The sequence below is a fragment of the Acartia tonsa genome, chromosome 11 (genome assembly GCF_053477335.1).
Source record: "Acartia tonsa isolate MP-2025a chromosome 11, ASM5347733v1, whole genome shotgun sequence".
NCBI classification, from domain to species: Eukaryota; Metazoa; Arthropoda; class Copepoda; order Calanoida; family Acartiidae; genus Acartia; species Acartia tonsa.
Window position 1 is genome coordinate 2,521,835 of NC_137270.1, and position 13,998 is coordinate 2,535,832.

The 13,998-nt window shown below is 29.3% G+C and overlaps 1 protein-coding gene across 1 annotated transcript in view; it reads left to right on the forward strand.

Moving 5' to 3' along the window:
- Window positions 1-201: 201 nt before the first annotated feature.
- LOC145332672 (uncharacterized) overlaps window positions 202-13,998 on the forward strand; it is a 51,939-nt gene continuing 38,142 nt past the window's right edge. Inside the window, exons 1-8 of the mRNA XM_080177679.1 lie at window positions 202-254; window positions 1,373-1,442; window positions 5,042-5,110; window positions 5,392-5,493; window positions 6,340-6,462; window positions 7,505-7,603; window positions 12,354-12,476; window positions 13,604-13,702. Coding sequence (XP_080033805.1) covers window positions 237-254; window positions 1,373-1,442; window positions 5,042-5,110; window positions 5,392-5,493; window positions 6,340-6,462; window positions 7,505-7,603; window positions 12,354-12,476; window positions 13,604-13,702 — 703 coding nt within the window. The 5' untranslated portion in view covers window positions 202-236. The remainder of the gene's footprint in view (window positions 255-1,372; window positions 1,443-5,041; window positions 5,111-5,391; window positions 5,494-6,339; window positions 6,463-7,504; window positions 7,604-12,353; window positions 12,477-13,603; window positions 13,703-13,998) is intronic.

Here is a 13,998-nt window from a genome sequence, read left to right on the forward strand (position 1 = left end):
TTTAATATAAGTACTAAAACAAAAATAGTTTAAACTCTCGGTGAATTACATTTTGTTTAAACTTAGTGAATTACAATTTTATTTAAACTTAGTGAATTACAATTTTTTTAAAACTTGGTGAATTACATTTTATTTAAACTTAGTGAATTTAAATTTTGTTTAAACTTAGTGAATTACAAAAAAGGACAAAAGAGAAAGTAGTAAGATTCAACATCAGTTCTTTTGTGTCTGTGATCATGAAAACAATTAGCTTGGTAAGTATACTAGTTTCTTTGACCCTAGTCTGTAGTAAAGGGCGTGGTAGGTCAGAAAAATAGCCTAAAACCAACCCAAGATATTTATAAAACTTAATACAACCCTTTCAGACTACAATTTTTTTAGATGATTATCTTTTGAATTAAATTTAAACTCCAATCCTCATATTTAAGGATTTTATTTATACATATATGTTATGCAATGCTTACAATATATTTTAGTAGCTAAGTTACTCTTTAACTAAAAATGTCAGTCTGTGTGTCTGTCTATTTGTCTGAAGTTTAGAAAGTATGTGATTTTATAGGCTCCTATTTAAAATAGACAGCTCAAATTTCAAGTCAATATCATTTCAGTATTTGTCTATGAAAAATCAATGGTGGTCTGACTGCTTTTAAATTATATAAATCTTAAAACTAATATAAAATCACATAAATATATTTTTGGTGTTTGTAGTCTGTTTTAATTTTTTTGGGTGATAAAATCAAATTTATAATCTTTTAATTTCCTTTAGTTCTATTTAAAGAAACTACTGAACTGATTGGGTTCTTAATTTCAGAGAAGCTTCATGTAGGTCCAAGGCTGATTTAAAGCTATGTTATTTTTAGATTTAAGTCTTGGGATGGTTTTAGACCATTTGCCGGGAATAGTCCCGTTTGTGGCATGCCCTATGAGTGGCGATTCGTCGTATTTTTGAAATAGCTTTTTATAGGTTACTTGAGGTTATATTGGGTTAGGTGATTGTCCCACAGGGTTAGGCAATTGGCCCCGCAGGGGCTAGAAATTGGAGAAAAGCTACTGAAAAAATACGATGAATCGCCCCTTAAGAAGCATTGTCACTAAAGGGACTATACCCCATTTTTCTGCTCCCTCCCCACCCTCATCTTATTTAGAGCTCCTAGATGCTAGTCCTATTATGTATTATCTAGCGGCGTTCCTGGAATATTTTAATTTTTTTATATATTTTTTAAATGTTTTAATTAATCCTTATTTTCAATGTTTTTTAAAAATTTCCTTGCCTCTAGCCTTTTTGGGCTTCATACCTACAGGGGAAGGGAAATCTTGCAACCTTTTTAGATTAAAAAAAAAAAAATTTAATTACATGTTTTACTAAATTTAGGTTTGTTTGATGTTGTACGTAGAAGGCAGCTTATCCTGCAATAGTTTGTTCTATCCATCTTACTATAATGGTAAGATTTGTTTTAATTAGATTTTGCAGAATGGAGCATAGGGAAGCCCTTATTTACAATACATCCTTATACTAAAGTAACAGGATGTTTGTTTGTCTGTGTATCTGTGTGTCTCTACTGAAGGATCTCACTAACCGCTGAACCGATCGGGTTCTCCTTAACAGGGTAGCTTCTCATAAGTCCCGGGAAGGTTTATAACTATTTTCTTGGGGGGTGGGACACCCCCAACCCCCCTAAAAATGTAAAGTAACCCCCCCCCCAAAAAAAAAAAAAATTCCACTCCTCAAAATATTTTTTTACTTTTTCTTTCAAAATCTAAAATAAGAAATTGGGTCATCAAATTCGACTCTCCCCTCCTCAAGTGCCCCTAGAGGCCTCTAGGGGTGTAGCCACTAGTTTAAAAATAAGTGGGTTGATGGAAAGCACCGTTTAAAAATATCTATTTGGTAGCTAGAGCAAATTTGAGTGATATTCTAAACAGACATTACCGAATTGTACCGATAGTCAAGTTAACCTGGTGAGTTATTTTTAAAATTCTTATGAATAAGAGTATCAAAAATAAATTTCCTATTGTTCTAAGGGATTTTGTATTTTAGCAGGTTTCTGGCTAGTTTTTTATTTTTAACATTTTTGCCATATCTTTGTTCTTTGGTGGTCTGATTTTCAAAATTTTTGCAGTGAAGGATATCCATAGAGAAAAAAATAAAAGAGAGGAATCAAGGTATTTAGAAAACTAAAATAGGCAGTGGGCTAATGCCGCGCTGAATTTTTATTGTTATTCCACCACTTTTCAAAATGGGAATATTTAAAAATAAGGTTTAATTTCCAAACAATTATAGTTGCTACTTGAAGCATACATCTGATTTTTATAGGATTATATAGAAATTTTTTTAAATATTACCAATTCTGATAAAACCTGATGAAAAAATACAAAATTATCATTATTAATTTCTCTTAACTTTTTAATCATTACACACATTATTAGTTTTTAAGATTTACATTGCCGTCTATCTAACTTTTATTTCTTAATAAATCAACGTTTTTACAAATTAATATAAACACTTCATTGTAAATCATAATAATCAGTTTTTCAGTGCCATCTAGCTTTGGATATAGAACTTGTCATTTATTTTAATTTTGTGTTTATATTTCTTGTTTTGGATTTTCGTCACTAAAGGGCCAAACCCTGATGACTAAATACCATTACTAAAAAATGTTAAAAATATTGTATATTCGTGTATTATCTTTGAGAAAACCTAGATAGCATACAGTTTATTCACTAGTTTAGATTATTCAGTTTTGAAATATTTTATATAATATTTTCATGTAAGTCTTTGAAGTATACAACTAGCGATGAACTAAATTTTAGTTTCCGAAAGTGTACTTAGCGTCCGCGTCCTATCTCAAAATTTACTACTAGCTAAAAAAGCTTCAAACTTTCAAAAAAAATCTTAATTTGAAAAATTAAAATTTTGAAGTATAATGTATAAATCGTTTATACATTATATCGCTTTTCCCTTTGACCGGGTAGCTGAAAATAGCGTTTGCAATAATTGGGTTATCTGCTGTACACATTTGGAAATTAGATAAGAAATAGGCAATCCATTTTAAGCACATCCAACTAGCACCACTAGAGCTGAACTATTATTTTTAGTAGCGAAGCTACTCTATAATTCACTTTGTCTGTCTGTCAGTCCGTCCGTCCGTCAGTCCGTCCGTAACGCTATGGGGGAAATGGGATTTACTCAACTCCTATAAAAGATAGAATGCTGAAATTTTTTGACAACATTCCCATCATTAAAGGACGCCTGCAAGAAATAACACGCTTTAACTGCTGAAAGACTGCCACAAGAAGACCCAATACCCCAAATTTAAATCCTTCAGCTTCAATATTAAAAAAGTTCTAGGCATTTCAAAATAGCATTTTCTGTACAATGGAATTTTTGAAAGATTTCCAATGCTCATAAAAGAAAAAACAATATTAAATTACGTCGCCTAGACACAAAATTATAACCTTATCTTTGTCAGATACTTAGATTGCCTGTAACTGATTACATTTTTACAATAAAAACACCACATTTCATAGTAAAAATCTATGAAAAAAATTAGATTTAAATTGCATTTTTAAACAAAAATCATAGCGGAAACAAAGGGGTAAACTAATACAAGCTTAGCTGTGATTGGTTGTTAAGCTGATTCAGCCTTCTGATTGGCTACAGTATATTCGGTACAACGCAAATAAAACTTATTTTTTTTTAATGATTTTGACTATAAAAATGGGTATTTTTATTGTAAAAATATAATTAGTTACTGGAAACCTAAATTTATGACAAAAATAAGCTTATGATTTTGTTTCAAGGCCACGTAGTTTAATTTCAAAGTTTTTAACATGAGCATTGCAATTCTTTCAAAATTTTCATTGTTCATAAAATGTCATTTTAAAATACCTAGAACTTTTTTGTTATAGAAGCTGAAGGCTTCAAATTTGGGATATTTGGTCTACTTGTGGCAGTCTTTCAGCAGTTAAAACGTGGTATTTCTTGCAGGCTTCCTTTAAGGAGCACAATTAATTATAAAACATCAATAGCGGTCGGACGGCTTTTAGCAGGTTTTAGGCTATTTTTTAATTTTCCACATTTTTCCTCATATCTTTGGTGTTTATGGTCGGATTTTCAAAATTTTTTTGGTTAAAGATATCAAAATTTTATTTTCCGTCGTTTTAAGAAAACAACAATGACGGTCAGACTGCATTTTTGCAGGTTTTTGTTTATTTTTATATTTTTTACATTTTCCCCCATATGTTTGGTGTTTATGGTCCGATTTTCAAATTTTTTTCAATTATAGATATCAAAATTTAATTTCCCGTCATTTGAAGAAAACAACTATTAAGGTCAGACTGCCATTTTGCAGGTTTTTGGCTATTCTATATTTTTTACATTTTATCCCATATCTTTGGTGTTTTTAGTCCGATTTTCAAAAATTTTTCAGTTAAAGATATCAAAATAAAATTTCCCGTTGTTTGAAGAAAACAACAATGACAGTCAGTCCCATCCACAAATTTTTGTGCTTCCCTACTTATGGATGTTGTCATCCTTGTTTTATTAGTAAATATTTAAAAGTTTTATTATGTTAACATACTTTTCTACCGCAACTGGCTGTTTGCTTTTTAAGATTCTAAATCAAATTGTATTTTAAATATTTTCCTTAATTTTTTTTTAAAAACCTAATAAATTATAGAATAATAGAAATAGTAAGATGTATATTTTTAAATTATTTTTTACTTATATAGAATACTTTATGATTAAAATGCAAAAAGCTGCTAGCAGTTAAAAGAAATAGCAGACAATTTATTTTATGTGGGGGGAAGTAATATTTTACAATGTAAAAGGGGTGAGTATTCATCCTCTTATCCTTTTTCCTGTTTTAGTATTCTAAATACCTTGATTCCTCTCTTTTATCTTTTTCTGAATGCAGTTATCTTAACTTGATCTTTGAAATGCTTGGCTGTTTTTTTTTAATTATGTAATTAGGAGCTTACATGCTACTTGTTTTACATAAAATTAATATTTTTTTACAATAACATGTTTTTCTCAATTTAGAATATGAATATGAATCATCTGAGAAAATGAGAAAATTAGATTATGAGGAAAGAAAGTCAAGAGAACCTGGTGAGTTATGTTCTAATTTTTTAAAGTCTAAAGTAAAATATATCTTTGTGTGATGTTATCTAAAGTCTAAATTTAACCCCTAAACACCCCCCCCCCTCCCACTCCATTCATATCTCATAAACTAAAATAGATATAAAGTAAACATTAAAAAATTTTGAAATAAATTTTACCACCTTAGCATTGCTATTTTCAATTGAACATGGTTGTAACAAAAAAAGTAAAATAGGACAGAAAAATATAGCTATGCTATGAACAAGGTTTCATAATATATGTATGTTTAGAAATTATAAAAGCTGCTTGTTTTGGAAATGTATCAACTGAACTTGTAAAAGAGTTACTGGATGCTGGAGCCAATATTGAAGAAAGAAGTTTGAGTGAGCCTGGTAAATTTATCATATTTTGCTGCTTTTTAATCTATCAAACTTGCAAGCAATTAAAAGCCTGTTAACAATTTACACAAGACTGAATCAAATAAAAAAAATTTAAAATCTTTCAAATACTTTTGTTAAACTATAAATTTTGGAATACATTTTCATACTTTAATCTGGAAAGGCATATATATGTGTAAAACAATAAAAAAATTGGACATTTATAAATGTCTTATTTATTATTAAACTTTAACATTAAATCATCATCATATTTTAAGTAAAAAGCAAGTTTTTTTGTGTGTTTCACTAAAAGAGAAATCAAACAAAAATATTTGTAATCATATAAACTTACAATTTTACAAATTATTGGAATTTTAGAGGAATTAGCTTATTTTTCTACATAATAGTCTTAAATTAAATTTTTGTAATATTAATCATGATGGCATGATATACCAAATATTCTGACATTGTATATACATTGAAAAGTAAAAAAAATTTTGCCATATAATGATTAATGATTATTTTGACAAAATAATTTGAAATCTATCCCAGTATATCCAGTTACATATATTGCAAAAATCTAATTCATAATTTTGTCATATTTTAACTAAAACGTATGAATGAATTAAAATAAATTTATGCTTGATATTCATAGTCTAATGCATAGTTCTATTTCTATTAACACAAAATAATTACTTCAGTTGAACCATCTCCCTGCCACATTTGGCTATAATTTTGGGCATTTTAACTATAATATCATCAAAAATGTATAAGCAATTATTGATTTTATATTTCTTTTTAAATAAAACTTGTCTACTCAAAATTTGTATTTGATCAAGTTCATAGAAATATTTTTTTTAGATTATGTTTTTTATGGAATAGGGAACAAAACAAGTCTTATTTGTGCAACTGAAGAAGATAATAAAGAATTAATCAACCTCCTTCTACAATATGGAGCAGATGTCAATGCTATGGATTCATCAGGTTAGTAAGATATGAGGGACTAGTACATGATAATATTTTTTGTTCAACAAACCTCATAACTTATATAGTGTGTTTTTTTTATGAGAACTTTTTTGAAAGTAATTTTACCCCACTCATAATTAGCAGAATTAAATGATTAATGGCTTATTTTCTTCCCCTTTTTTAGACCATTAATATAACAACAACAAAAATATTTCCAAACTTAGGTGTCAACATCTAAAAATGGTTTTAGCGCATTTTTCTTATGCTCAAACCTTCTACCCTTTGCAAGAATGGCTGCAAAACGCTTCAATGTTGAGATATAGAGCTATAAATTTGATACAGATACTATTGGAAACATGTACTAGAACATGTTATAGTTTGAAGGCCATATTGCAACCAGTGAGGGAGTTCTGCCCCCCTAAGTTGATTACTGAAAATCCAATTTTTTAGTGTTGGGAAAGGTTGATACATTGGGTTCATTTAACCCCACTTCTAATGATGTTTTTACCTGGGCCCACCAAAAAAGCTAAATATCTAATAAGATTATGAATTATACCTCCGCATTTACTTGTTTGAGGACAAAAATACCTTTAAAAGTGGAAATTTACGTCTAGAACTGATTCTTAGGGCCTTATAGTGCAAAAAATGTATGGAGAACTCAATTTTGAAATATTTTCAGTCTTTTTTTTTTGGGGGGGGGGGCAGGGCACTTCTCCATCCCTGGTAAAGATATGGCCTTCAAATTTTAATATATTCTAGTACATGTCCCCAATAATATCTGTATCAATTTCCATCTCTATATTTTAATTTTGAAGCGTTTTCCAGCAATTCTTACAAAGGGTAGAAGATTTAAGCAAAAAGAAAAATGCGCTAAAACCATTTTCAGATGATGACACCTAAGTTTAAAATTCTTATTTTACTGTACTTTTAAAATAAAAACTGAAATATTTTTTTTGTTGTTCTATTAATGGTCCTAAAATCGAAGAAAATAAGCCATTAGTCATTAAATTTTGATAACTATTAGAGGGTAAAATTTAAATCTAATATATCTACATATCAGGAAAGACCAGTCTTATGAATTCAGCACAGCTGGGTAAAACAGATACAGTTAGGATTCTTTTAGAACATGGAGCTGACGTCAATGCTAAGGATGACAATGGTAAGCTAAATACTATTATTGTCACATTATCAATCTATTCACTAGGATATATAAGTTGGAAGGAATTTTAATGTTAAAGCTAGATTTGAAATCTGCATCAAATTTTAAGAACTTTATATAAAATTCGTTTTTTGTATAATTATTTATCTAAACGCGGAAATACAATTTAAGTTCATAAATTTTGACCAATAGGATAGCTGGATTGGAAACTACCTGCGCTCTAATTGGTTGAATGATGTGCGACACTTTAGCTTCTCCAATCAGAGCACAGATAATTTTCAATCCACCAATCACAGATGTAAAAATTTATTAACTTAAATTGTATTTCCGCTTCTAGATAAAGAATTATACAAAAAACGAATTGGTTGAATGATGTGCGACACTTTAGCTTCTCCAATCAGAGCACAGATAATTTTCAATCCACCAATCACAGATGTAAAAATTTATTAACTTAAATTGTATTTCCGCTTCTAGATAAAGAATTATACAAAAACGATTTTATTCACCCATCTATATATCTGTACTAGTGAATGGGTGGTGCAGGCACCACCTAAAAATTTATATTTTACCTTGTTTTATCTCTAAATATTAACCTTCTTCTTCCATTGTCTTATCCCTGACTATTAGCTCTATTCTTCCATTGTCTTATCCCTTGATATTAACCTTTTCTTCCATTGTCTTTTCTCTTATATTAACCTTTTTCTTCCATTGTCCTGTCCCTGAATATTAATCTTTTTCTTCAATTGTCTTATCCCCGACTATTAAAGGAAGGCTGCAAGATATACAAAGCTTTAACTGCTGAAAGACTTCCAAAATAAGACCACATACCCCAAATTTATAGTCTTCAACTCAAGGCATTTTCAGTACAATGAAAATTTTGAAAGATTTCTATTGCTCTTAATAGAAATTAAAATGATAAATTACGTTTCCTAGACACAAACTTTAAACTGGATCGCTATTTTTCCCTCTTAGACAATTTTACGAGGACACAGAAAATTGTAGAGTAGCTTCACGAGGGATAAAACACAATCCTACTTTAAATTCTATTTTATTATACAAAACTCTTAAAGAAACATCTAGAAATAAATTATCAAGAAAAATCTGGCTATGTTTAAAATTCAATGAACTATAGTCCTTGACACATAACTTTTCCACAATTCAACATATGAAAGACTTTTTCCTTCCCTTTTTTCTTTGTATTAGTACTTGAATTAAAACTTTACCCCTTTTTATGAACAAAAATAATCAAGAAAAATCCTGCTAAAATCAATGAACTATAGTTTATTGACATGTATCTTTTCCACAGCTCAACACATATGCCTAAATTTTTCCCTTCCCTTATATCTTGAAACAGTATCTGATCAAAATGTTACCCCTTTTATATTCAAATATCCAGAAAAAGTTTGAATTCAATAGGCTATAGGCCCCAATAAGAAGTTTTCCACGAGTCAACACATGAAAAGATTTCTGCCTTCCCCTGTGTCTTGGGGAGGTGATCAACAATAATTTTTACCCATTTATATGAACAAATTAACATAATACCCTCCCCTTTTTGTCTTTATGCATTTAGTCTTTGAATTAAAACTTAACTCTTTTTATGGTAATTCTCACAAAACAACAAAAAATTATCAATATAATAGTCAAATATTTAGAATGGTTTCTAGTTCATAGAATAACAATAATATAATTGTAGGATTCTTGGTTTCAAATAGTCTCAGTTTAGGATCTTATAAAGTTGAATGGTTCTTAAAAAACATATAATAAGAACAGATATTGGCTAAAATTTCCTAAACAAAGGAATCTTTGAAATCACTAATTCTATATCTTCGTTTTACTATGTAGTAATGATATGTGATCACTTTATAATCTTTAATTTGCTAATTAGTCACATTGTAACAACACTCGATTATTTTATTTCAAATGTCTCAAAGAAAAGGGGAAGGAAGATCTTTTGGTGATATTCTGCCTAGATAGTAGAATCTGCCTGGCTAGCAGGCTCTGCCTGGATAGCAGGCTCTGCCTGGTTAGTAGGAAGTCAGGCCTATAAAAGGCAGCCCACTTGGGCTCAATAACACAGTTGTGATACTACACTCTATATCACCAGTCGAAAATCTTAAGGGTTAAGTCGGGTTATAATCTTTGACAGAATTTAGCTTGAGTAAACTTTTCTTTGAGATTTTTGGCCAAAACATACCTAAAATAAAATAGATTTTGTTAATTAAAATTATTCCGTTCCCTTAAAAATAAAAATCTGAGATATTAAAAAAACTTTGTTTATGTATTAGGTATAGGGGGGAAGTAATAGGGTTTAAGCCCTTATGGGCAAGTATTGATAAATAGTCATTGAAATTAGTTTACAAGGAGTAAAATTTGCTCAGACCTTAAGATATCACAGTAGAACCCATGATAAGGGATCGCATGATGGATCTGAGGTTCTGACAATTTTATTTCTCTAGTAGTATAATTCCAGAACCAGAAGATAACACAGTAGACTCACTATGTAAAGGCGTCGAATGTTGGTTAGCAGGCCCCCACTAGAGTGGATGTCTTCTCGGAGATAAAGAGGCTAGCTTATTCTGAGGTTGAAAGGAATTTATTTCTTTATTATTTTGTGCTAGATTTTGAGATAACACAGTAGACTCACCATGTAAAGGCGTCGAATGTTGGTTAACAGGTCCCCACTAGAGTGGATGCCTCTTCGGAGGTAAAGAGACTAGCTTATTCGATAAATCTCAGTATAAAATATTAGGGATTCTTATTTATTTTACGCCAAGACTTTAAGATAACACAGTAGACTAACCACCTAAAGGCATCGAATGTTGGATAGCATGTCCCCACTAGAGTGGATGCCTCTTCGGAGGTAAAGAGACTAGCGCAATCTATAGATCTTGGCCTAAAATATTTATTTGAGTTTTATAGGTTACCAATAACTTAATAGTTTGATTTCCAATAAACGTATGATCGTTGATATACAATCCTGAAACCACCGATAACACATTATTTTCGGAATAGGGTTTTTAGGTAAATTATATATCTACTGTTTAGTAATCTATTATCTAGTGATTTGGTTTGAATATAATTAGTCATTTCATTGGATAGTATTTCTAATCAGACAGATATTAGTGTTTCACTGAATCAGGCTTGGACTGTAACAGGAGGTGAGAGCGCTGCGCCTTAATCATAGTAGTGTGATTAAAGGGTGCGACTGTTTCGAGGACCAGGTTGTGGAGCAAAACCTTATCTTTGTCAGAAACTTAGATAGCTGGTAACTGATTACATTTTTAAAATAGAAAAACCACATTTACTAGTCAAAATCTCTGAAAGAATTAAGTTTAAATTGCATTTTTTAGCATAAAATCATAGAGGAGACAAAAGAAACTAATGCAAGCTCAGCTGTGATTGGTTCTTGAGCTGATTCAGCCTTCAGATTGGCGGAAATACATTTCCATTACATGAAATCATAAAATTCTGTAATATTTGTGAATTACTATATGAATTTCCAAAACTATATATATTAAAGGAAGCCTGCAAGAAATACACCGATCTAACTGCTGAAAGTAGATCCAATATCCCAAATTTGAAGCCTTCAGCTTTATCAACTAAAAGTTGAAGGCATTTTAAAATGAAGTTTTGTGTACAATAAAAAATTTTAAAGATTTTCATTGCTAATGTTAGAAATTTAGAAATTAAACTATGTAGTCTAGAAATAAAATTATAAGCTAATTTTTGTCATAAATTTAGGTTGCCAGTAACTAATTATATTTTTACAATAAAAATACCCATTTTATAGTCAAAATCGTTAAAAAAAAATCAGTTTATCTTGCGTTGTACTGTTGTATTTCCAGCCAATTAGAAGTCTGAATCAGTTTAAGAACCAATCACAGCTGATCTTGCATTAGTTTCATTTGTCTATGCTATGATCTTACGCCGAAAATTGTAAATTAAACCTAATTTTTTTCAGAGATTTTTATTATGAAATCTTGTGTTTTTATTATGAAAATTTAATCATTAATTGGCAACCTAAGTTTCTGACAAAGATAAGGTTATGATTTTGTGTCTAGGCGACATAATTTAATATCCTAATTTCTATTATGAGCAATGGAAATCTTTCAAAGTTTTCATTGTACATAAAATGTGATTTTATAATGCCTAAAACTTTTTTGTTATTGAAGCTGAAGGCTTTAAATTTGCGGGTCTACTTGTAGCAGTATTCCAGCAGTTAAAGCATTTTATATCTTGCCAGCTTCCTTTAAATCAACACTCTTGTTAGAATTTACTTTGCATTATGGAAAAGCTTTGTAACAAAAACTTTTGTTAAAATTACTGATAATTACTAAAATCTAATAATTTATTGTTCAGTTTTAAGGTCTTATTATCTTAATTATATAAGAAATTTTCCAACAATCATCTCAGTTTATTTTTTTTAAATAGTTATCTCTAATCTGAATTTACAAATAAAATTAATATAAAACACCTTAAAAATATAAAGTATAAAGAATTTATGGATGCACTTTAAAAAGATTTTACTTTACTCTTGTTTATTTATAGTTTTACCCTAAAATCTTTTTATTTAATTGTTATTACTTTTAGGCAAGGTTGAATGAAAATTTTTTTACCAACCTCCAGCTGTACAGCTTTAAAAGTACAACCTATAGGTCGACCTTTATGCTTATGTGAACTGGGCTTATGTATATATAAATATAATCAAAACAACAAAATGTATATTATAAATTCAATATGTCTATATCAGGAGGAACCAGTCTTATGAAGGCAGCATATTATTTTGGTTTTGGGGAGAAAGCAAAGTGGGGAGCAGCTACAGTGAAAATTCTTTTAGAACATGGAGCTGATGTCAATGCTAAGAATGAACAGGGTAAGCTACATACTATTAATGTCATATTTTTTATTCATCAATCCATTTACATGTAAACAGGGTGATTCAGAATAAACTGCGTTTTCTGATTTGCTGACACAACTAGAAGGAATAGAGAAAAAATAGTAATAGGTCCTTGTTCTCTGTAATAAAAATACATTAAAGTTAGAAACGGCATTTTGTAATATCTCTTAAAACAACGGCGCATTTTAGAGCATAAAGATTTCAAAAAGTGTGTGTGATGACTTTTTCGTCTATTATTTTGTATTTTTTAAGTAGATTTATTTTTAGTAAAATATTTCTGCCATTCTATAAAAAATTACCACACATATTCTTTATTCACTAAAGTTTTTATTCAACAGATTCTAAATGTTAAACATCTTAAAAATACAATTTATTTAGATAAAATTACAATAGTATAAATCAGATTATTAGATGATGACCGGATTTAATCTTCAAATCTCTGCCCCCTTTTGACAAATTATGCTTATATTTTATAATCTGTCATAATAACTTAATAATCAAAATAGGGTAAAAAGCATTTCTATAATAAAGTTCAAACTTCAATAACTTTTTTTGTCTGTAGATATTTTTTGTCAAATATAAAGATTTTCTTTTCTTTATACTATAAGCTACATTATGGAAGAAAAAGAAAATTCTTTTACTGCAAATACATCACAATTAAGAAATGTGAAAAAGGACAAATTTTAGTTTCTTAAAAATGATTTTGTGGGTAGCTAAAAAGCATTTTACCTTTAAATCTCATTAAAGTAATTTTCTTAGACCTTTTTTCTAAATTAAGTTTTAGGATTTTTAAAAACAAAATGGAAGAGTTATCTCAATTTTTCTTGCACAACATTTTTCACATAAAGCATTTTTTGATACTATATACCTTTTATAGAGGCTGCATTTTTAGAAATAATGAAAAATACCTTTTAAAAATTTTATGTTCTCTTTTACATATAATCATTTTTCTGTATTCCTTCTGCTTGTTTCTGAAAATCGGAAAATTTAGTTTATTTAGAATCACTCTGTATTTATATTCATTTACATCTGTGCATATACAATTCTAATAACTGTACTTTAAACAATAAGATATATTCTAAATCCAACATGTCTATATCTAGGATGGACCAGTCTTATGAATGGAATAGTGTCTGGTGATTCAGATACAGTTAGGAATCTTTTAGAACATGGAGCTGATGTCAATGCTAAGGATGTGAGTGGTAAGCTACATACTATTATTGTCAAAATATCTATTTATCAATCTATCTGTACTCAGCATATATGGTAGCGGTCTTGTTTCAATAAAATGTTGCATTGACATGGTCTTAATTTTCAATATGTCATATTTGTGATGTATTTAAAGAAAATGACTTATTGATATGACCTTAATTGTTTTTTATTTGCCACCATTTTTGTAAAAAAAAAATCTTAAATTAATGCCTGATTAAATGGAAAAGTTAAGGTCGTTTCAATATGTCATTTATCTATTTTTGGCCCATATTAAAATATTTTAAAG